Source organism: Callorhinchus milii, unplaced genomic scaffold (assembly GCF_018977255.1).
Source record: "Callorhinchus milii isolate IMCB2004 unplaced genomic scaffold, IMCB_Cmil_1.0 Scaffold12, whole genome shotgun sequence".
Taxonomy (NCBI): domain Eukaryota; kingdom Metazoa; phylum Chordata; class Chondrichthyes; order Chimaeriformes; family Callorhinchidae; genus Callorhinchus; species Callorhinchus milii.
The window spans coordinates 12,624,469-12,650,597 of record NW_024704753.1 but is presented as its reverse complement, the minus strand read 5'-3'; the positions used below and the strand labels follow the sequence as shown (position 1 = coordinate 12,650,597).

General features: G+C 42.3%; 1 protein-coding gene across 3 annotated transcripts in view; it reads right to left on the bottom strand.

The window, feature by feature from the left end:
* Positions 1–6,504: 6,504 nt before the first annotated feature.
* camkva (CaM kinase-like vesicle-associated a) overlaps positions 6,505–26,129 on the bottom strand; it is a 56,928-nt gene continuing 37,303 nt past the window's right edge. For all 3 annotated transcript variants that reach the window (XM_042339781.1, XM_042339780.1, XM_007890274.2), the window contains exons 5-11: positions 17,450–17,588; positions 15,790–15,910; positions 12,242–12,317; positions 11,034–11,170; positions 9,932–10,010; positions 9,514–9,601; positions 6,505–8,001 (exon numbers count right to left, since the gene is read on the bottom strand). In XM_042339781.1, the coding sequence (XP_042195715.1) occupies positions 7,744–8,001; positions 9,514–9,601; positions 9,932–10,010; positions 11,034–11,170; positions 12,242–12,317; positions 15,790–15,910; positions 17,450–17,588 (898 nt within the window). In that variant the 3' untranslated portion in view covers positions 6,505–7,743. The remainder of the gene's footprint in view (positions 8,002–9,513; positions 9,602–9,931; positions 10,011–11,033; positions 11,171–12,241; positions 12,318–15,789; positions 15,911–17,449; positions 17,589–26,129) is intronic.

Here is a 26,129-nt window from a genome sequence, read left to right as displayed (position 1 = left end):
CACACACACCCATACACACACACCCCCCCCACCCCCCCATACACTCCCCCATACCCCCCCCCATATACACCCCCATAAACCACACTCCCATACACCCCCCCCATACACACATACCCACAGCCCCCCCATACAGCCCCCTATACACCCCCACCCCCCGATACACCCCCCATACACCCCCACCCTCCCATACACCCCCACACACACCCCCATACACACACCCACACCCCCGCGTTCACCCACACCCCTCCATACACACCCCCATACACACACTCCCCCCATACACACATACACCCCCACCCCCCATACACCCCCACCCCCATACACACATCCCACCTCCATACACACATCCCACCCCCTATACACTCCCAGCCCCCCATACACACATCCCACCCCCCCATACACCCCCACCACCCCCATACACCCCTCATACACACATCCCGTACCCCATACACACATCCCATCTCCCCCCATACACCCCCTCATACACACATCCCACCCCCCCATACACCCCCACCCCCACATACACACATCCCACCCCCCATACACACCCACCCCACCCATACACACATCCCACCCCCATACACCCACATACACACATCCCAATGCCCCCATACACACATCCCACCTCCCCATACACACATCCCACCCCCCCCATACACCCCCACCCCCACATACACACATCTCAGCCCCCATACACACCCACCCCCCCATACACACATCCCACTCCCCATACACCCACATACACACATCCCAACTCCCCCATACACACATCCCACCCCCCATACACACATCCCACCCCCCCCGTACACCCCCAGCCCCCCATACACCCACCCCCCCATACACCCCCACCACCCCCCTACACCCCCATACACCCCCCCACACCCATACACTCCCTCATACACACATTCCACACCCCCCATACACCCCACCGCCCGCATACACCCCCACCACCCAAATACACACCCCCATACACACATCCCACCCCCCATACACCCCCACACCCCCCATACACTCCCACCACCCCCATACACACATCCCACCCTCCATACACGGCCCCCATACACACATCCCAACCCCCATACACCCCCACCCCCCCCGTACACCGGCCCCCATACACATATAGGCATACACCCCGCCCCCCTATACAAACATAGACATATACCCTCAACTCCCCATGCACACATGGACATACACCCCACCCCCCTATACACACATAGACATACACCCCCAACGCCCCATGCACACATAGACATACACCTCCACCCCCCTATACACACATAAACATACACCCCCAACCCACCATGCACACATAGACATGCACCCCCACCCATACACACATAGACATACACCCCCACCCCCCCATACACACATAGACATACACCCCCATCCCCCCATAAACACATTGACATACACCCCCACCCACCCCCATACACACATAGACACACACCCCCACCCGTCCATACACACATAGACATACACCTCTCACCCCCCACCCACCTCCATAGACACACACATACCATTACACAGCCCGCTCACACATACACACCATATCCCCCAACACAGACACAACTCTCCCCCGCAAACCCTATCTCACATCTCACACACATGCACCCAATGCCTCCCCCCTCCCCAAATTCTCCCACTCCACATTTCCCCAAACACTAACATACACACCCACCCCACCCGCACACACATCAATGCACAGAGACCACCCCACCCCCACCCATCTTATACACACATGTACATGCCCAATACAGAATTTTGATTTGGTCAGTCGGGTGTCTTGACACATGCGGAAAATCATCACCGTGTTTCCAAACCAAGCTGAGAATTCCATTCATCCCATCTACAACAACAACAACAACAAGATTCCATTTATAGAGCGCCTTTCACGTCGGGAGGACGTCCCAACATGTGATCCTTAACATCCACCTGAAAAGGCAGACAGGACCTCAGTTTAACGTTTTATCTGAAGGACAATAACAAATTATATTTGTACAGCACCTTTCATGTAGGGAGGACATACCAAGGCGGCGACACAATGAAATGCATTGAAGTGTCTGCCTTGACTGAGTTCAAAGTCCTGAAGTATTGGCTTGAACTCACAACCTTTTGATTTAGAGGTGAGATTGCTTCCAACTGAGTCAAGCTGACGCTTTAATTAGATGAAGAAAAGGAGGGAGAGAGCAAAAGGAAGGAAGAGTATGACCAATATTTGAGGTTTAGGGAGGGAGGAAAGTATGTAGACACAGACAAGAAGGGTGTAGGGAGATGTTGCTGAGAACCAGGGGGCACGGTGGAAGCTGTGGGATTTTGTCATGAAGATTCTCACATTTTAAAACGCATTCTGAATTTTCTTTAACATTAGAAATTAAGAGAATTTTGGTTTGATGCAAAATATGAACAGCAAGTGGCAGCTGGATTGTGTAGAAGTGATAGTGGAAAGATTAAAAATGCAGTGACTCGTAACCATAACAACCACGAGGAAGGTTGAGACTGAATTATCACTTTTAGCTCTAGATTTAGCTAGTTGCTAAGCACCTGGGGTTTCTAAGGCAGGAATAATTCAACTGCAATACCATAAAAAAGATAAGAGACAGGTTGGTCAGATTTAAACCAACCAAAAACTACCAACCACTTAACCATCAACAGCGACACTGCCATTCCCACCCCACTTCCAATACTGCTGTCCCTAACACAGCATAATGAAAGCATCAAAGAGGTTAACTGAACAAAGCTCTCCCCTGTTTGCCCCTCTCCCCCAATGTGTAATAATGACTTGCTTTGCAAATCCTGTTACTCAGTTGTGATCATTGAGAGAATTTTAGTCTTCAATACGCTCAATTTGTTTTTTTTCCACATGCTGATTTAAATTAGCTACCATTTAGGCAAGTTTCCTTACTCCACACGCCTCTGTTTACAAAGCAGTAAATAGGAACCCGGTTGTTAGTCGATTAACGGATCGCTTTCGGGGGATGATAATCCCTTTGAAAAAAAATGTGGTCACTCAATCCACGACTGTTTGTGGGACACTGCTGTGCACAATTGGCTGTGGCATTTCATCCACAAAATGCACAGTCAATCCACTTTACAATATGTCTGAAGTGCTTTGAGATTTCTCAACGACTTGATAAGGCGTTATATGAAATACAAGAATTATTATTATTATTTCATTGTGTTTTGATCTTATGCAGTTTGAAGGGTTAAACTAGAGAAGAAAGAGAGTAAGGGAGATTTTATTTAAGTATTCAAAATTTCCGAAGCTTATAGATAAGCTGAACCCCATTATGTTAAGCATGGTCAAAAGATCTACAAGGACACTGGCTCAAACTCAGAAGACAGAAAGTGAGCGGATTTATTTTACACAGAGAACAGTGAACATGAGGAATAGACAACCCAAAGGAATGGTGGAGGTAGATAGTATCCTCAAATTCAAGAGAAAATTAGCCAACCAGTTCAAGAGACAGCAATGTGTATGATTTTTGTTACTTATAATTCTACTTTGGTCAATGGTGTTTTTCTCACCATGAGATTCCTCTGTTACTATTGTCAATTTCCACAACAACTTTATATAGCAATCCTTATATAGCGCTCTTCATGCTTCGTTAGGGTCTAGGAGCGCTTAACAGTGGTGTAGGGCTTAGCTGGGGAAGCGGTACTCACATCAAATTAGTGAGATCTTCTCACTTGTTTTCAAGGGTGCATTCCCTTGCACCTCTCTACCTATCTGACCTGCAACCCCCGACTCGACCACCCGGTGCCTCCGCTTGGCTGGTCCAGTCTCCTGAACTTCCTTACGGTCACCTCCCTCTTCCCTATCCTCCCGGCTCGTTGTCAGACTCCGGCACTGTGAAGCGCCCCGGGACGATACCCCAAGTGAAGGGTGCTATTTAAATGCAAGTTGTTGCTGTAGTGAGTCAGAGCAATGGGTAAGGCAAAAATCTGAAACAACTTGACTGTGAGTAACCCGGCCTTTGCAGAAATTAGTACTAGAAATTTCTTTCTAAACATGATTCAAAATAACTGCTGCTCTCATGGTAAAAACAGATAATGATGTCAGAATTGCTGAGCTAAAAAAAATCTTTTGCTGCTTCTGGATAATGCGTTTGAATTAGCTGTTGAGTAAAATCTATGTTTGGTGCTTTCCAATACGTTTGTTCCGTGGTACACTACTTCCATCAATCCTCTCAATTTAGCATCTGTGAACTTGTAACACTTCACTAATTCTCCGCTGAAAATACTTCATTCATGACTATATTTTGTTCTTAATACAAAATACTAAATAATGTGTGTGGAGGAAGGGCATAACACGCATCAGGAAAGAGTAGGAAATTGGTATCAGGATAAACAATATTTTTTGGATTTGATATATTATACTTTATCATGTTGTTGAAATGTCTCAAAACATTTTACTGTGAAGTGTAGTGACAGTGTATTTGTAGGCAAAAGTTTGCTTAATTGGAGGAGCAACAATCAACATTAATACTGTACAATGGGTTGAATGGCCTCGGGCTGTCTTAGATTTCTATGTAGTTCTAAGATACCATATCCTGTAAACTCCTGATAACTCGATCCTAATTTCACTTGTCACTCCAACATGTGTCATCATGCTGCCAATATCCTGGCCACCTTTATTTATGTATTTGTACATATGCCTAATTTGCCACTCCTACAACTCGGCACTTAGCCCTTTTCCCTCGGAGTGACGAGTTATATTAGAAAGAACCATAGATTGAGTATGATTCTTCGCTGATTAGCACGGTTATCAATGGATAGCAGCAGACAATTGATATGAGAAAGACCATTGAAACACTGTATGAAAGTCAGTGTCTCCTACTAAGTACTTAGTTCAATTTTAAATGGAGCTGTTCTTTGCTTCTGTTTCCCACTTGATAATATAAGCCCTTTGAATAAATATGTTTCAAAACTATTTTCTGCTACCCATATTTGAACATGATTTCTTTGTATCCTGGTTTCTTGTATTACCCTCACATTTGAATACACTACATTATTACATTGAAACATTGCAAAGTGCTTCTCATAGTTTTCTAAGATCTGCTGTTTTATCCCAGGTTTGCCGCTGTCTATATAATTGAATGTTTTACGCACCTTAATGAGGTGTCTCCTCATCTAAGGTCTTCCTTGATGCAGTCGGGAAGAAATTTGCCTTTGCTTGTTGCTCATCCCTTCTGCATTGAGATCCTGGTTGCTATTCTCTTTGTTTCACTGCACACAGGGTCAGAGGCTGGTTAAATGTTAACTAGTTTTAGCCTGTAAACCATTTTGTCTTAAAATTCTGAGATTGCGCAGAACTACTGAAAATTCTTCAAATCAGTTGTCATTTGACAGTTGATTATTCAATAAGAACTGCATAAGACAGGCTTCCTATTTATTAAGGATGAATTTTAGAATATTCCACAGTGCTTTTTTGATCTTTAATTGTCTTACAGGCTAAGACTATGTGAGTTTTGGTCCTCTGAGTTGAAAGTGCAAAGGTCAAGTGGATAGTAATAGTAATCTGTCTGCCACACATTACAGCCTTGAAGTTACCTGTGTGTGACTATTGTAACTAAAGAGAGTTTTTTTTGAGCATTTTATATTATTCTTGGGCTTGGTTTGCCAGAGGTCAGTGTTGCCTGTTGATAACCTTAACAAGGTCTTAACACCTGTCAATGTAATTGATGTAGGATTATATTTACAAATTAATTGCAAACATATTCTCTGTAAGTATAGCCGATCACCCGATGTTTGCTGGGAAATAATAGTCTGTATATTCTTTTCATAGAATATGAATATAGAATATTATTGATTATTGTTTACATAGAATAATAATATAATTATATATAAGTGTTTTTTGTATAAAATTAACAGTTTCTGTACAAACAAATTTTGCCTATTAGGTCAAATAACAGCAGTGGTCAGCTGGACTTTAACTTTTCATATTGAATATAGTTGAAAGTATAAGTGTAAGAGATGTACTGGCCTTATCATGAATTAATGCGGTTCTTACACTTTGGTCTTAAGTGATTCACTTATGCGATTTTAGCTGGTTAAACTAAAGCAGTTAACCCAACGTACACTCTGGGGTCCCCAAGCCTTTGCTCTTGCCAACCTCTACCTAATACTTTCCTGAATTAGGTAAGCAGGATGCATCCCTCCAGGGAGAGAGTGCGCGTTCCATTCCAACAATCTATCTCTGGAATTTCCTTGGGTAGGTGGGATGCAGGGAAATCTCAGTTTGGTTTGGGTACTCTTAAGCATTGTGATGGCTTTCTGCACGTGTCAGACCCAAGGCTGATTCAAGATTGCCTAAGAATGAGAGCTTACCTGTCTCTTCAGTCAGCACAGAGGGAAAGGAAGTAGAAAGCATAGGCTAATACTGAGAGAGCAGAGGTGAAGAAAGAAAGACATTTTTTTAATTTTATTTTTATTTTTAAAGAGTCAAAATACCTTTGCTCCCAACTGCCAAATGCAAGTTCACAAACTGTAGCCCAAAGGTCATTGTCATTTTTCTAAAATATGGTTTTAATTATTTTACATAGTACAGCACAATAAATGACATCATTGTTAACCCCACTGTGTTAATGTGACAAAAAGTGTGCACCTATGATCATGCAACTACGCAAACATATTACAGGTCACCCACATGCAACGGCTTTGCCTTCTGCACCCTCCTCATCTTCTTCACATGACAAGAGGACTCCTCACATTTGTTCCACTGATATTTTGAAGAATTTCACACGTAGGTTTCAAAATACGCACACATTACAAATTTAGCTTTTGCCTATTTAACATTTGTTTTGTAAGAATTTTTGCAGCTTTTAAGCAAGCATAGAATACCTCCTACAGTTTATACTCTGCTTTTATGTTGTCAATCTGTCCATGGTTACTGACAGACTGACAGGTTAAATATTCCCAGCAAGCCATCTAGAATTTTAGACTACAGAGATTTCTTAAAATAATGGTCAACTATATCAGCCTATAAAGTTAACGCTATTAAGCACTGAATGTCCTTTCTCAACTTCCAAAATACATACATTTTCTATCATATAACATCTGGCAAAAATATTTTCTTTAAAATCTGTAATGCAGGGCACGGGATTGAGAAATATCTGAAACTGTAAGGACATAAGGTCATAATCCCAGGATTCTCAATTAAACAGAGTTTCAATCTGGTTATATTTTGTACTGTACATAGTTTTACTCTGAAAGAGATTTAAGATGGAAGCATGGAATGTGGCTTAGCAATGAAGGGTTTTAAATGAGTTTATATTACATACATTCAACCACACACAGTACTTTATTGGAGGGGGTTGCAAGGACGTGTGAGTGAGGTGGAGGGGGTTAGATACAAACAAGCACAGCATTTGTTTCCTTATTATACAAGAGTTGAGATGTGAAATAGTTTTTAAAGCGTTGCAATTCAAAAGAAATAATAAGCCCAAGTACGTACTGTCTTGAGATTTCTATTCATAGGCTAGACCTTTGGTCTGATTTCCCCTCCCATTCTCTGAGCATAGATACATTTTAGCAAAACAGTACCCACAAGTGCCAATTATTGCTTAATTATTTCCTAAACTTATTGATACCGTTGATAATTTGACTTGTCTGAAGGTGGCAATTAAGAGGAGCTGAATAGCAAGATGTCTATTAATTTTTCATGACTGTATATGGTCAATCTGGCCGTGCCTGACATTTTAATGATTTTTTTTACAATAAATATTTGTGAGCGTATATTGGAATTCAGCCGTTCTGTTCATCCCCTGCCTCAGCTGCTGGCTTCTGAGGGCTGGTCACTTCCCCATTACACCTGGGTGAGGCCTCGGGTTCTACACCCACTTTGGCCGAATTGTCCGACTGGCTGGGTGTCTCAGTGCCCTCGTTGGGGGCTTTGTCCTCTGGCTGGCTGGGAGGAGCGGGCACTGGAGCCGTGGCTATGGCTGTCGCACTCGGTTCTGGTGTCCTAAGACGTTTCATGATCGTTGTGACTCTCACCGCTTTCTGCATGACATACGAAGAAGAAAACAAAGCGGAAGCAGTGAGGGGTGGGAGGAAATATTATTTAGAATGCAGCACTGTGCCCAGACACAAGTTTCTCAAGTGTATAAACTCCTGTGCAGAGCTAATGTCTTCATAAATAAATAAAAGTCTTATTTTATTTGGAGTCTTGTTAGCCAGGACGCTGGCAAAAACTCCCTTCTCTTTTCGAGTAATGTCTTGGTTTCTTTAACGTCTACCTGAGCAAGCAGAGGGATCATCTCAACTGAAGGACTGTGCATCCAACAATGCTGCATTCCCCCAGAACTACATCTGGGCTTGACAGTTAATTTTCCCTGCAGAGAGGTGATACTATTCTTGCCCACTTTGGCATGTTGATGGGTGTCAGGATTTGCTGGTGCAATCACTGGGCTCTGAGACCTTAGTTGTACCACACACTGACTTTAAAAACACCACAAACCACAATTGTGCAAGGTTAAAGATAGCAAAATAATATTTTCTACACTAGTATCCTCATGGTGTTCATTTGGGAAAGTTGAAAATAGAGAAAACTTCTGTCCCTAGACGGATCTTAGAGGTTAGGTCACTCTCCGTCTCCCTGTGGGAATCTAGATTCAAACCCATTGATCATGGGGAGAAGGACTTTGATGGATCAAATATCAAATACAAGGATTATTTATTGAGTTACTGGACCAAAGGAAATTAATCTCAAAACACATCAGGAGACATTTTAGGCAGTAATTAATAATAATTCATTATTCATAACAAATTATTGACATTTATATTTTCCTTTCATTTGTGTAATTATTTTGAATTGGGATGGTCAATTTTCATTTTCTGGGATCAATTATCTTTAGCTCAGCGATGGTTGAGTAGTAAAGCTGTTACATCTGTACAGTGCTCGAAGGTATTATCCCACACAAATGGTCATTTGGAACATGGTCTTTTATACAAAACGTGACACCATGGGAACAGGCCTTTCGTCCCAACAAGTAGGTGCCGGTATTTATACTCACATGGGAATAAACTCTCCTGATCCTAACTCTCATGTATGTATCAAATTTCCTATAAAATACTTTGATGCTTTCTGCTTCATCCACAACTTCCAGCAGTGAATTGCACATTCTCACCACACTCAAGTTCCTCCTAAACTGCCATTTAGATCTGAAACCTTATATTTGTGACCCCTTGTTTGTGATTTACCATCAAGTGGACCTGTGATCTTGTTGTATTCTGGTTGTGATTGGTTCGTTCTCTGACTTGCAAGCAACTCATGAGGTTACATAGATCTACATAGACTGTCCAGCATTAACACAGGCCATTTGGCCCAAACAGTCCGTGCTGGTGGATATACTCCACATGAATTTCCCCTCACTCCCCTCCCAGACCCTTCTATTCTCTTCTCCCTTAGGTTACTGAGCAGGTCAGGTGAGAAAATGTTCGACTTCAAGTGTGACCAGTCAGATCCCACACCAATGATAAAAAATAATAAAGGGGAATATTTACTTCAAGTACCTTCCATTTCGCTTTGGCAAAGTTTTTCTCAATCTGAGCACAAACACCATCCTTAATATTCTTGTCTGAAGCAGCGTTTCCTGAAATCCTAGACAGTGGAATAAAAGAACAAGTTGTTTGTAATCACCATCTACTCAACGGTATGAAAGAACTTGGCTGTTCACTCACTCCACCATCGGTGGCCATGCCTTCAGCCACTATGCCCAGAAGCTATGGAACTCCCCCACTCAATCCCTTTGCCTTGCCCCCTCTTTCCCCATTTTCAAGTTGCACCTGAAGACCTTCCTTTTCGACCGCGCCTATAGTCACCTTCCCCTTCCCACTGGCTCGGCATCGGGCTCCACCATTGTTAAGCGCTCAGGGACTCTGTCCAGCGTGGAGGACGCTGTATAAATATAAGTTGTTATTTCTTGCTCACCATTCATGATTTATAGCCTCTTGTGCTGTTATCCTCGTATCCTGGTCAACCTCCATCAGCCGGCCCACCAGATCTTTAGCTGGTTACAGAGAACAAAGAATGACCTGTGCTGTTAACCATCTTTGGCCATATCCACTAACAGTTTCATCATAATTATACACACATATTCTCTTACACCTCTTAAAACATTCTAACATAATGTTATAATGCTTTAAAAGAAAGTACTTTCTCTCACTGAATCTCATCTAAGAATCCCTCTGCTGTTCCTGGTTTGCAAGCAGTGTATTCCCTTCTTTATTTCAGGATTTCTGTGGTCAATTGAAGCCCCAGCTGCTCCTCTAGCTTGAGATCAGCTAACACAACAAGGAATTAGATTAATACTTCCAGTCTTCTGCTCTACGGATGCCTCTAATGACCTGGTCATCAGGAGAGCCCGAAGGATTGTTTAAACAGGGATAATGGGATTCACTCTTCCAAACAAACACTATTTCCCTGGGGGACCAGAGGAATAGATAATCATAGAATCATACATCTCAGAAGGAGGCCATTCGGCCCATCGTGCCTGTGACAGCTCTTTGAAAGAGCTATCCAATTAGTTTCACTCCCCCGCTCTTTCCCCATAGCCTTGCAATATTTTTCTTTTCAGTATATATTCAATTCCCTTTTGAAAGTTATTATTGAATCTGTTTCTACCACCCTTTCCGGCAATACATTCCAGATCATAACAACTTGCTGTGTGAGAAAATTTCTCCTCATCTCCCCACTGTTTTTTTTGTCAATTATCTTAAATCTGTGTCCTCTGGTTACCAATCCACACACCAGTGGATTTGCTCTATATATTTGGCAGCAGAAAATATCATTCACCTTTGCTGAAGGTGCTTCTTGTAATGCATGGCTGAGACCAGGCTAAGCTCAGACATCTTCCGAAGCCATATACTCTGTGGCACAGCCTGTTGGAGCTTTGCCCACCTTTAATTTGGTTGGAAACATGAAAGGCTCATAACAGGGAGCTCTTTGGCTACTAACATTAACACCACATGAATCTTTGCACTGCAGGAGACCTGAAACCCATGTTTCACTGCCCTGAAACTTAAATACTTACCGGCATCTGATATGTCATCCCAGTACGGAGAGTCAAACTCATAGTCCCCGGCCAAGATCTTTCGGAATAAGTTCTTATCATGGTTTTCATAATCGTCATCATCAGTTTCATCGTAGAAAGGAGGGTTACCTGATAACCTGAGGAAGAAGATAGCTTGGGATTTGAGAGGTAGCTATTCACCAGCTGGAGAATCCTATTCCTCTCTCCTATTAAATACATTGATGCTTTTTTTGCATGCAATCACTGCTTCCAGCACCACATTCTCACCACCCTCTGCTTGAAGAAGTTGCTATCTATCAAATCTCCTACTAGCTGTCTTATATTTGTGTCCAAGATCTTGTGAAGAATTATAGAACGCTCTTGAAACCGAGCCTCAGTTTTGAAGCTGCTTTTCCGCAAGTCTTAAAAGAAAGTGGCAACAGAATAAATTTAAGAATTTTCCACAATTAAGGCACAAGGCCCTGATAAACAGTTTCAGGATCCTAGATTCTGATGTTTAGGATCATTTCATCTGAGAGCAAACGGTCATTTTCCATTTAAACCGCATTTATATTTTCTTACGAATGAAACTCTCTCAATTGCCTTTCAAAATAGAACTTACACGTGCCTCAAAGCTTTCTGTGTATTATAGATTGCTGACTGTGCATATTATCCTCTGCAATTGCTCTGCTCTTTAGGACAGTTCTGCCCGCAGCACGCTTGCTTCTTTTTCTAATAATGTTTGACATAAAATCTTTGATCCACTTGAAAAGGAGGAAAATGTTAAGGTAGAGATGATCAGACATAAGTGCAAGCTAGCGATAGTTGCCTTTTTTTTAATATATCGGAATCAAAGAAGAACCACAGAATAACAGAAATTTACAGCACAGAAGAAGGCCACATGGCCCATCGTGGCTGTGCTGGCTCTATTAAAGAGCAATCCTTTCAGTCCCATTTACTTGCCCTTATACTCTTATGTTTTACTCCTCTTTTGTGTATCTCTCTAATTCCTTTTGAAAGCTAATATGGATTTTGCCTCCACATCCTAACTCCTCTGTGTGAAAAAATGTCTGCTAACTTGCCCGTTTGCCATTTACTATCTATCTTATATTGACGTGGTCTAGTTACTGACAGACCGATCAAGTCACTGTCTCACCGACCATGAAAATGACCATCAAAAACAAAGAGATACAAAGACTCCTCCACATCCTAGAAGAATCGGCACTTACAGTATATACATGATCACACCAATGGCCCAACAGTCAACTGGTCGGCCGTATTTCTGTCGTCCAACCACCTCTGGAGCTGAGAACGAACATGAAATAGATAGTCATGATATGCAGAGCAAATGGGATAAATCTCCACCCATATTTGACGTACAGAAGTTCCTTTTACAGCGGGAGGATGTCTCAAAGTGCTTTACAGGATTTACTGTAGAGTGATTTTGTATTTTTCTAATAATAATAATCCTTACATTGATATAGTGCTTTTCACGTCTTAGACATCTCAAAGTGATTCACAGAATATACTGTAAAGTGAATTGATTGTATATATGTGGGTGAAACACGGCAGCTAATTGCACACAGCAGTGTCCCACAAACAGTTGTGGACTGAGTGATCAAATTACTATTTTTTTTCTCAAGGGATTATTATCCCCGGAAAAGCAATCCACCAATGGACTAACAACTGGGTTCCTACTCCCTGCTAGGTCAACAGAGGCATGTGGAGTAAGGAAACTTGCCCAACATTTTGCCCTGCTGGGAATCGAACCCAGGTCTCTCACTTGCAAGGCGATTGCTCTTTTTGTAGGTAAATGTGTCAGCAATTAATCAAATGACCAATTTCATTTATTACAGTAAAACCATTCACAAAGATTTTGGGGGGTCCTGGGAAGTACTGACATTGAGGTGAATAGAGAAAATCTATGAATAGGCACAATCTAATAAAATGGTGGAACCATTCTGGTGGATTAAATAGCCAGTTTGTGTTCCTATGTTCCTGAATGGAAAACTAAATGGTGATTATAAAGCACTCCCATGACTGATGTATCACAGGTTAGACACAGGAAGACCTCTTAATGCATTATAATAATAATCCTTGCATTTGATATAGCGCTATTCAAGTCTTCTAGACGTCAATGCATTGACCCAATAACTTGTCTTACCTCCTCAAGCATCCCTACTATGTAGAGATTTATCCACCAGCTATCCTCAGAGAGAGAGAGAGAGTGAATTTTGCACCAGATTTTATTTAGGAGCTTAAAATTACGATAAGATGTCATTCCATCAGCCTGGGCTGCATTCAGACTCTGCCTTTGGAAGTCATGGGATATATTCTGACTCACTGTATCAAGTACTTTACCCAATAGAAAATGCCACTTTAACAACATTATGTGCTCTACCTGAATAGCTCAGGGAAATGTTACCCTGGAAACGGTGCTGCACAAACACTCTGATGTTAGGGCTTGTGTTTTCTTTGTTAAAAGAGCATTTCCACAGTACAAATAGCTGACTTTTCACATAGGCTGGAGCTCAGCGTTAATTATATGGATACTTAATATGTCTGCGTATCTGTAATTGACATTTATATAGTGCCTTGCATGTCAGGAGTACATCTCAAGGTGCTTTACACACCTGTTTGGCACCCGAGCTAAACTGGAGGTGGGGTGGGGGGGGTGGGTGGTGATGCTGAAAAGATTGGGGAGCGGAATATGTAGATGCAATTATGTGTAAGTATGTGTGTGTGTATACTGTAAGTGTGTGAATGTGTTTGTTTGGGATCTATTAACAGTCTATCATTTCGCCCACAAAATATACAGTCAATTCACTTTACAAAATATCCTGTGAAGCGCTTTGAGATGTCTCAACGACAATGATAAGGCGTTATATCAAATGCAAGGATTGTTATTAGTTGTATCATTTACTAGTCACCAAGAATGGAAATGGAAAATGTAAATACCATAGCAGCAGGGGGCGCTGTAAGATTGGTTTAGATGCCAACGGAGCTGTGTACAATACTGTCCCACTACTTCTTTCACTCTACTCGCTGTCCTGTTTTACACAGACTTTAATCTTTATTTTTATACTTTAGAAATGATTGGAAATCAATGCCAGAATGTGACTGTCGATGAGTTTGGCTTGCTCGTTCTGTTCATAGTTAACAAAAAAAATAATCCTTGCTTTACACTCACAAAACACAATCAATCCACTTTACAGTATATTCTGTATATATATTATTTCCTTTAGTACTGTACAACGTCGTTGAAACATCCCAAAGCACTTCACAGAATATACTGTGAAATGAATTGACTCTATATTTTGTGGGCGAAAAAACGGCAGCCAATTACGCACAGCAGTGCCCCACCAAGGTACAGATCTGGACAGACTGGTGGGTGTGAACTTAATGTGATTCAGACCAGTTATGTGAGTCAGATTTGTATTGCAGTGGAATGGGGGTGGGGGGTTTATGCCCTGCTTGTGTTCAGGTTTAACAGTGAATTGCCATCTCAGACACCATGGTAGAAATGGTCTCCTTCTGTGCCGTAAACCTTCTGCAATCCTTTCTCCCAGCTGACAATCACATCGCAACCATTCAGTTTCTTTCCCTTCCAATATAAATATTGGGCACAAGTCCCAATGTGGGCTGTCTATGCAACTTAAACCAAACAGGTACTTAGTACAGACTCATAAAAGGTCTCTGTAAATCTCTGGTGCTTGTTATGTAACTTGAAAGTCCCACATTGCACAGTGGTTATTATGCACAAGTTTAATAATTTCCAGATCATCATCACAATTTTTGATAGTTATTCATTTAGGTTCCATCTACCTTGTGATTGAGGCAGATATGAAGGGACAAACCGAGTCATTCTCCCCGTTATCCTGGTTTACCTTCCCCACCTCGTCCAGATTTACCCTTAAACTCAAGCAACATTTACCCCGAAATTCTACACATCTCATTCATGAGCTTAGCTGCTGGATTCATTTGCCTCTGTAACATTCATTCATTTTCATTTCAATCAACCATAGTTTACAAAGGGTTTAAGAGTCATCTGCGCCATGACACACTCTGCATTCTCCCACCTCCGCAACATCGCCCGGCTCCGCCACTGTCTCACACTGCAGGCCCCCGAAACCCTCATATGTGCATTCATAACATCGGGGCTTGACTATGCACACTCCTTGCTTGTCGGCCTCCCCAACTCCTTCCTCTACAGGCTGCAGATCATCCAGAACTCTGCAGCCTGTGTCCTCTCCCATACCAGGCTCCGTGGCTCTATCAGCCCCCATCCTCGCTCGACTCCACTGGCTTCCCATCACACAGAGGATATAGTTCAAGAACCTGGTCCTCACCTTCAAAGCCCTCCATGGTCTTGCTCTCCCCTAACTCCTAACCCCCTACCATCCTGCACACTCTCTCCGCTCAGCGGGCTTCGGTCTGCTTCATGTCCCCTGCCTCGCCCACTCCACCATTGACGGGTGGGCCTTCTGCTACTCTGCCCCTACCCTCTGGAACTCCATCCCGCAGTCCCTCTGTCTCGCCCCCTCCCTTGCCTCCTTCAAGACCCTCCTCTTCAACCGTGCTTTCGATCACCCTGCTTCCCCCCTTACCCTCCACCCTCCCCAATCCCGACCCCAGCTCGGGACTGAAACACTGACTGTCCAGCGTCTTGGGACATCCTCCCGACATGAAAAGCAATATACAAATGTAATGTTGTTTTTGTAATTCCCTTGCAAGCCAATAAAATATAAATCCCATCTAAATGCCCACAGTAACTTACCCAAATACTCTGGAGTTCCACAGGGCTCTTTGATCAGGCCATTCTCCAGCTTGGCGAGGTGGAAGTCACTTATGACAATTTTGGAGTTTTTTAGACGATTGAAGTAAACTAAATTTTCCAACTGCCAAAATAAGTGTAGGATAAAAACAAAATAGATTTAAATGAGCCAAATACTGTGTGATTCACAAAAGATGTATAAATAGCAGATGTTGCAGATGTGATTAGCATCTGGATAGAGTTCTAGAGGAGCTCCACAGAATTTAATGTAAAGTGTAGCAACTGTGGATTTGGTTGGTGAAAGATTTGCACGAAGGAAGTCCCACAAACTGCCATGAAACGAATATCCAATATTATCTTGGGGTGGCGAAGGCAGGTGGGGAGCGTTGGCCAGGACATCAGAATAAACTCCCTTCTCTTTCGAAATAGTGCCACAGAATCTTTAATATCCTCTTGAATAGGCAGACAGAATAGGTTTGGTTAAACGTCTCATCTGAAGGACTGCAGCTCTGACAATGAAGCTCTCCCCCATCAATGCACTGATTTTCAGCCTCGACAACGTGAGTTCAAAGAACCTGTTGTGGGCTTGAACCTATAACCTTTTGACTTGGAGAGTGCTACCAAGTAAGCCCAACTGACACATTATGTAATGGGAGATGGTACTTTTTGAAGGATGGGATCAAATGATCCTAAGGGTCTTCTTCATCAGAATTTCTCTTGTGATCTTGTGAAATTAGACCTGAGTGAGCAAAAACATTTCTGTGCAGTGTGAACGTCAGTGATAGTTCTGTAATGCAGCACCAAACATGTGCCTCTGGGCATAGAGCTGGCAACAGCTGAACACAATGCTGCTTTGCAAATTCGAAGATAAAAGCACAAAAACACGTGTGTTTGTCTAAATTCAATGTGCTTGATCAAAGCTGTTCTGCAACTGTTCATTTGGCAACGTAGGGGTTAAAGCTCCAGACACCAGGCCTCATGTGCACGACAGCTATGTACGGAGCGAGCGAGAGCTCATCTTAGAGCCATATGGAACTCCTGTTAGTGGAGCAGGGAAGTGTTTGAATATTGTGGTTCAATCACGTGTAGTGTGACATTACTGGCAAATGTGCACAGCCGATGGGGTTATAAGTAATGGTAACATAACACACACTATTTTTTTTACCCAGCAAGTTGTTACGATCTGGAATGCACTGCCTGAAAGGGTGATGGAAGCAGATTCGATCATAATTTTCAAAACGGAATTGATTATGTATTTGAAAAGGAAAAATTTGCAGGGCTATGGGGTAAGAGCGGGGGAAATTGGTAGTTCTTTCAAAGAGCTGGCAGGGGCACGAAGTGCCAAATGGCTTTCTTCTGTGTTGTAAGATTTTATGATTCATACAATGATATTACAGTTGAAATTACAGTGTTTTGTAACTAGATCATAGTGTCAGAGTGACCACGGTACATAACATTTAACTTGTTCCTTCTCATGTGGTATCAGATACCAACCCAATCTTTATGCAAATCTATAGATAGCAACTGTGCTGATGGTAGAAATATTCATGATTTGCAATTGTTTTTTTAAAAGGGTTCTGGTGGTGAGACTCTCCTTAAAGGGTTCTTGGTAACAAGCTCTTAAGTCCAGTGCGAGGCAAAAGTCAAATCACGCCTCTGTTACCTTCAGGTTTCTGTGTACAATCTTGAGTGAATGTAGGTACGAAACAGCTTCCAACACTTGTCTGACCACATTGCTGGTGTCTCGTTCAGAGTAGTAACCTTGATCCAGAATCCAATCAAACACCTCCCGACCTGAGGCTCTAAAAAATACAGAATAAGAAAAATAATTTGATTAAAGAAGGTTGGGGTTAGAGCAGGGGAGGAGCTTAAATCAGAGGAGGAGCTAATGCATTGGAGGAACTTAATGCTGGGAGGAGTTTAATGTAGCGGAGGAGCTCAATGCAAGAGAGGAGTTTAATGTAAGGGTGGAGTCTAATGCAGGGGAGGAGCTTCAGAGGAGCAGCTTATTGCATGGGAGGAGCTTAATGCTGGAGGAGGGGCTTAATATTGAGGAGGAGCTTAATGCTGGAGGAGGGGCTTAATATTGAGGAGGAGCTTAATGCAGGGCAGAGTTGAGTGAGGAGGGCATTAGTGCAATCCTCTTTCTCGCATTCTGATGGTGTTGAAATCCATTCCCCCATCAACCCAATTCCCCTATTCCCAGGACCGTAGGAGAACCCTAACGCCATCCATTTCCTTTTTTTGTACAATCGGAAAACCTAACCATCATTATTCAATGTATCTTTTTGCTTCTCGCGTCGTCTTTTCAATCTTTGCAAAAGGAATGCTGACCCACAATAATAGTAACATAGAGGACCAGAACAGACCGTCCCCAGTTAATCCCACAAAACCCTGTACAAAGGTTTCCTTCCATAGGGAAATAGAGAACAAGCTGACCTGCTTTGAGCTTCTGTAGCTCAATGGTTTAATATCCAGAACTGCCTAATAATGTTTATTCCTTCACAGCAAAACCCAATCACATTTCAGAAGTGAAGTTCACCTCAAGTGGATTTTCTTGAAATAAGTATAAAACTGTAAAAATGGAACAAATTGCGTGGGCACGATTTAAAAGAAAACATTAGCAGAATTTTGATAAGCTATTTTACAAGAGGCTGTGTCCCTGTTTGAAAGGATCTTTTACTAAATGTGTTGAAGATGCTATAACCATTTTTCTTACTGTGATCGAGTTCATAAAACAAAAAGCAACTTAAGTGGGAGAAATTGTCAACTGAGAAGAGATTGCCTTCTCTGGAATATGTATGACAGTCCCATTTAAATGCATACTTTACATCAACTGTATATCACTATATCTATTTAAGAAAATGTAATATTATTGAATTACAGGCTATGTTATGATATAAAAATTGATTTTACTGAAAGAGTCATGTTGTTTTGGTTCAAGCAAAAAGCATGAATGTGTTTACGAGGAAACATAAAGCATATATGAGAAAAGAGGGGAATGGACAAGGGGAATAGGAAGAGCGGAGGCTCATGTGGAGTATAAATATCAGCATGTAGTAGTTGAGCGAATGGTTTATTACCATACCGTATCATTCTATGTAATTAAATAAGACGAAGGGCTCCGAACTTCTCATAATCGCTTCAATAATGTCTTAGGCAAGGTGTATTATGAGAGAGTTTTTCATAAGGTTGATCAGCAAAAGAACCTTTACTGTCACTGGCATCAAGTTCTATTTATTATACATGCCGGAAATCTATGTCTGCTATATCTGGAGGATACTAAATGGTTATAACTGTTGAAGTACTGTGCTGCCTTTCTTGTGAACAGATGATTTTTTGTTCTTAGACAACGGAGGAAGATCAGAAGGTCCTTAAGAAGTGCATATACCTTGTAAATCATCAGAACCTGCGTAGCTAATTAGAAGCATCATCGATCAACTCTCGGAAAGGAGAGATGCCTAGAAATTGGGCTTTCAACCAGCCGGCATTCAGTTTCCATGGCAACACTGCTTTAATTTTAGCACTTCAGAAAAGATTTTTTTAAAAATTTACATTTGTCCTCATCACATCCTTGGGAGTGGAACACTTTTCCAGTGTTCATCAAGGCATGACCAATGTCAAAGCAGTCTGGCCCTGCCCTCCGCACCTTAATACCGTGCTTAACCCCAACATTGGAAGCTACAATTGCCTCATTGTGTAAGCTGTAAAACCGTTGTCTTCAAATTTAAGATTTTGCAGAACATTAGAAAATCTGAATTTGCTTTAAATTCAGCCTTACGTTCATTCTTCAGTCTTTAGGTGTCAGCCTGGCTCAGTTGGTAGCGCTCCTGCCTTTGAATCAGAAGGTTGTGGATTTGTTGGACATTGCTATGTGCCAAATGACGTACATTTAAGAATACACAGCAAAACATCTTGAGATGATAAGACACAGTATCAAATGCTAGGTATATTATAACAGACATTCTTAATTTGGACATTGGAATTTAAGATTTTTTAAGAAAATTTTGTTGACCTCAAATTGGTTTATAAATAATGAACCTTTGATAAATTTGATAAAACTCCAATTATTATTTTTTCATGTTGGGAGGATGTCTCAAAGCACTTGGGTGAATATATTTTGATACACGGCAGCTAATTTGCACACAGCAATGTCCCACAAACAGCTAAGAAGTGAATGACCAATTTTAATCGAGGGATTGTCGCTCAATACAATGGAAGAAACTCCCTTCTCTTTTGGATAGTGCCACGGGATCTTTAACGCCCAACTGAACAGGTAGACAAGAGCTCGGTTTAACATCTCATCCATGCAGCACATCCCCAGGACTGCATTGCAGTGTCAGCCCAGAGTAGATGAGTTCAAAGTCCTGAGCTCATGGGAGCCTGAACTCCAACCTTCTGACTCAGAGGCGAGAGTGCTACCCAGTGAGCCAGGCTGGCACACTAAGGATTAAGGTTAAGGCGAAGAGAGCAGCAGTGGGAGTGGGTACCATGGAGAGACCAGCAAAACAAAAGTTCTCAAATAAAATAAAGAATTTTAAATAAACGCAGGGGAAAATAACAGGAACAAATCACGGCTAATCTGTGGTAAGATAAATATTGATGTGACTATTGCTCTCTCTCAAATAATCTTGTCAGGGTCAGTTGTAGTTACATTACTGGTTGTTATTCAAAGATAAATATCTTTTGATTAAGGATAACCATCTTATGGCAAGTTAATGAATAAATTAACAGGCTACCTCCTCCACCCCCCATAATAAATAACGTTTACAATTTGCATATAATGATATAGCCTATAATGACAAAATGTCTCAAAGCACTTTGCAGGGAACTGTTCTCAAATGTTTTTTGTCAGCTGGGTGTCTGATTCAATCGGAAACCCATAACCATGGTGAAGAGTGTCCAAACCAGGCTGAGAGCTTTTAAGTGTAGTTATTGTTTTAGTAGGCAATCATCTCACTCGATAAATAATATAAGAATAATCCTTGCATTTGATCAAATGCCTTAATCCACTTTACAATATATCCTGTGAAATAATAATAATAATCCTTTGATATAGCGCTTTTCACGTCGGGAGGACGTCTCAAAGCGCTTCACAGAACACACTGTAAAGTGAATTGACTGTATATTTGTGGGCGAACGCGGCAGCCAATTGCGCACAGCAATGTCCCACAAACAGTCGTAGATTGAAAATGACCAATTTATTATTGTTTTTGGTTTTGGAGGGATTATTATTAGGCTCTGTGTGGAGTAAGGAAACTTGCCCAAGGTTTCGCCCTCTGCCTGGAATTGAACTCAGGTCTCTCACTTGAAAAGCGAGTGCTCTAACCACTAAGCTACAGTACTCCACAATGCTTTGATACCTCTCAATTACATGATAAGATGCTATATCAAATGCAAGGATTATTATTATTAAACACATCACTGAGAAGTCTCGAAGCATTTCATAAGATTTTACTCTAGTAGTGACTGTGTATTGGAGGCAATTGTCCCACGAATAGCCATGAAGGAAATTGCCAAGTTCTCTAGTTGCTGACACCAACTCCTTCTTTTCCATGAGTGTCACAAGATCTTTAATATCCGGCTGAACAGGCAAAAGGGACCTCTGGTTAACGTTTTTAATCGAAAGGTCAACAGTGCTCCCACAGCCTAGTCAGCCTACTCCATCAATTTAAAAGTCCCGAAGTGAGGCTTGAACCCACAATCTTCTTGCCAGGAGGTGACAGTGCTAATCTGATCTGGTATCAGCCCAGGCTGGCACCAGATCAAAACAATTCAGCTCATTGAAGTTACTGGTTTGTTGACAATGAATGTCCATTAGCCCAGTGATCATTGTCTTGGCACACTCTTGCCATTGATCTCTCTCTGTGTACTTTGTAATCCTTTCTTTCACGATCCCCGAGGCCAGGGAAGTGGTGGGTCTCAATAACATTGGTTATTAATAATAACAGTAATCAGTCAAACTTCACAGGATATATTGTAAAGTAACTGTGTAATTTTGTAGGTGAACTCAGTAATATGCATACAGCAAAGTCTCACAAAGAGCCGTGAAGTGACCGATCAGACTCCGGGTTATTATAATTCGGACTCACCGAACCAGTGTGCCAGTTCGACCCCCAACTGTCCTTCCTCCCCCACATCCGGTCCGGGACCGCTTTTTACCACCTCCGCCACATTGCCCACTTCCAACCGTACCTTACCCCAAATGCTGCCGAAACCCTTGTGCATGCCTTTGTCACCTCCTACTTGGATTACTCCAGTGCACTCCTCGCCGGTCTCCCCAGCTCCACAATTCACAAGATCCAGCTCATTCAAAACTCTGCCGCCCACATACTAACCCAGACCAAACTCCGTACCCACATCTCACCAGTTCTGGCCCAGGCTCCACTGGCTCCCCATCACCAAACGGATCAATTTCAAGATCCTCACACTCGTGTTCAAATCCATTCACTCCCTCTACCTCTCCGACCTCTCTGACCTCCTCACTCCCCAATCCAACAACCGGCCCCTCCGCTTAACTGGCACTTGTCTCCTACTTCTCCCTCACACCCTCCGCCCTACCATCAGAGGTTGCGCTTTCAGCCATTACGCCCCAAAACTCTGGAACACTCTCCTTCAATCCCTCCGTCTTGCCCCCCCCTCCATCTTTCAAGTCCCACCTGAAAACTTTCCTGTTTGACCGTGCTTACGGCCACCTTAATAATAATAATAATAATCCTTGCATTTGATATAGCGCTTTTCACGTCCTTTTCACGGAGGACGTCCCAAAGCGCTTCACAGAACACACTGTAAAGTGAATCGACTGTATATCTGTGGGCGAACGCGGCAGCCAATTGCGCACAGCAATGTCCCACAAACAGTCGTAGATTGAAAATGACCAATTTATTACTGTTTTGTTTTTTGGGAGGGATTATCATTAGGCGCGTGGAGTAAGGATATAGTGCCTTATTATGTCTTTGGGACCTCACAAAATGCTTTACAGAGTATATCACAGCAGCTCAAGATCAGCATTCTTGACTGATTCTAAGGAGCTCATTTGACTTGAAGGGAAATTACATTAAATGGAGTCATACTAAGATTCCACATTTGATCCCAGATCTGGATCGAGTTTGCGATCACAGCCGAGGCTGCAGTGAAAGTACTGCAATCCGAGCTAATGAGAGGAAAGGTGACACTTGGGAGGAGGGGTAGTGGGAGAAAAAGAGGAAATCAAAGCCAGGAGTCCTGCTCTGAACATATATATTTTATATATATATATACACGCACACATCTGTTTGCATTTGGACACTGGGGGAGGGGAGAATCAAGTGCAATTTCCTTGATTGTCAAATAGACGCACACATTATGAATCCCCAATTAGATGAGGCATCAGAAAGCTGTGGATGCTCATGGAAACGGTGTCCTGGTACAGCCATCCCCTATAGAAAAACCAGAGAAGAGTGAGTAGGTGGGGGGGGGGGGGGGGGGGGTGGAGGAGGGGGAGAACAACCTCTAAAATAAAAAAATCCCCCGGCTCGGAGTCAGGCTCCGCCACTGTTAAGTGCTCTGAGACGTTACCCTGCATGAAGGGCGCTATATAAGTGCAAGTTGTTGTTGATCAAGTTAATCTGGAGGAATGTTGGCCAGGACACTTGGAGAGACAGCACCACCAACTATGCAGTGCACCCCAGCACTGCATTGGCGTCGTTAGACTATATGAGTTCAAGTCCTAATATGAGGCTTGAATGCACAACCTTCTGACTCAGAGGTGATAGTGCTACCAACTGACACCAGGATAGTAGTCTGGATACAGGCAAATCACTTGTTCCCCCCAAAATAGCCTCTGCATCTAAATACATGCGGAAGGGGCTTCAATTAGTTACAAAAATAGATTGAAAAGGTCAGTTTATAATAACCATTGTGGAAAAAATAAATTATGATAATTTGGGGCAATGGGAGTGATGGAGATTACAGTTTGAAAAAATAAATCACAATTTATATTCAAACATAATCGCATTTGTAGTTGAGTCCAAAACAATTTCATTTTCCCTGCAAGGTGGTTATAAGAGAGATGGACAGAAAGAGCGTCGGAAAGCTGAGTAGCAGAAAATACTTTGAAACTGCAATGAATCATACATCAAGGCTCTGTCACATCAATACTTCCTCCCGCCTTCCGAAGCAGATATGTCACTGGGACACTTCAAACGCCTTTTTCACTCCTTTACGGTTATTGATCCCACCAGGTTATTTTTCCTACAAATGGGTCTCAGTGTATAGAAGGTACAGGGGGCAGGTCAGGGCTATTGCCCTCCAATTGATGATCAAATCCCTGGGTAGATTATGGTAATCCTTTTTGCAATAATGGGAAATGTTTGAATAGATTTTTGTTTCATTTTGATGTGTCCAATTATTTTTCTCATTTTTTTCCCCATTGGCATGTACCACTCTGCTCCAGGTCTGCTCTCCTTCCTGAGGTGTGGCTCCACAGCCACTGGTTGTCTCCCACTAACCTCCCCCCACCAAGTAGCCAATGGTCATGATTCAATGTGGTGTCATAACATAGTGGTTTGCACACTCGCCTTGCAAGTGAGAGGACCCAGTTTCTATTCCCGATCGGGCAAAGTCTTAGGCAAGTTTCCTTTACACCCCCCTGTTTACCTAGCAGTAGGTAGGAACCTGGTTGTTAGTTGATTGGCGGATAGTGTTTTGGGTGTAATAATCCCTCCACAAATTAAAAAAAATCTACTCTTTCCACGATTATCTGTGGGACACTGCTGTGTGCAATTGTGTAATAATAATAATAATAATCCTTGCATTTGGTATAGCGCTTTTCACGTCGGGAGGACGTCCCAAAGCGCTTCACAGAACACACTGTAAAGTGAATTGACTGTATATTTGTGGGCGAACGCGGCAGCCAATTGCGCACAGCAATGTCCCACAAATAGTCGTAGATTGAAAATGACCAATTTATTATTGTTTTGGAGGGATTATTATTAGGCTCTGTGTGGAGTAAGGAAACTTGCCCAAGGTTTCGCCCTCTGCCTGGAATTGAACTCAGGTCTCTCACTTGAAAAGCGAGTGCTCTAACCACTGAGCTACAGGACTCCACATAATGTGTATTACATTATGCTCACAAAATACACAGTCAATCTACTTTACAATGTATTCTGTAAAGCACTTGAGATGTCTCAACAATGTGATAAGCTGCTATATCAATTGCAAGGATTATTATATTATTATCAGTGAGCTTCATAGTGAGTGTCAGCAGGCTACTTGACTAAAGTGCATCACAGCGGAACCTGGCCACAGAGGGTATGTAGAGCAGGATTACTGGCTGGTTTTCCCCTCCCTAACCCTGGGAAGGCAAGGGCCAATTTAATCTCCCTAGGCTGCACAGGCTGAGACCAGCAAATTCAGCATGGACCAGGATTCGTGTATAATGTTCCATCTAACAGGGTTACCCTTTAAATAATAATTTTATTAATACTTTTATTTGATATCGTGCCTCATCATATCATCAAAATGTCTAAGCATTTCACAAGATTGACCTTAAAGTGTGACTGCATATTTGTAGGTAAACGGTAATTCAACACCAGATCTCATATCTACCGTTGAAACAGTCACTGCGCTTTTTAGCGAAAAACTGAAGATCTTTGAGACGTTCTCTCCAAGTGCATGCTCCTTTCCCCCTCGCAGCTCAGTTGCCTATCCAGCTGTTTAAAGTGTTTTGAGGCGTCCTATCGTCGTGAAAGGCACTACATCAATGTAAATGGTATTTATTGTAATTTCTTCGCTTAATAGTACTCGAATTTGCTCATCAAAGCTGCTTCCACTGGATTTTCTATTGCACATATTCACCACTGTGTTAGTGGTTAATCTGGTCATCTTTCCTCTTCTAATCATGAGTCTGTTCCCCCTCTTCTTTGTGACTATACAAAACATTTGAAAAGAGAAGGGAGTTTAAGACAAAATAATTAAACAGGCTAGGAGCCTCGGTTGCTTTATAATAATAATAAACCTTGCATTTGATATAGCGATTTTCACATCTTCTCAACGTCTCAAAGCGCTTCACAGAATAGACTGTAAAGTGAATTGACTGTATATTTGTAGGCGAAATGCGGCAGCTAATTGCGCACAGCAGTGTCCCACAAACAGTCGTGGATTGAAATGATCAACTTATTATTCTTTTTGAGGGATTATTATTAGGCGTGTGGAGTAAGGAAACTTGCCCAAGGTTTCACCCTGCCGGAAATCGAACCCAGATCTCTTGCTTGCAAAGCGAGTGCTCTAACCACTGAGCTACAGGACTCTACAGGCTTTGCCCCCAAGTGACTACTGAGGCCGTGACCACAGCACCCTGAAAA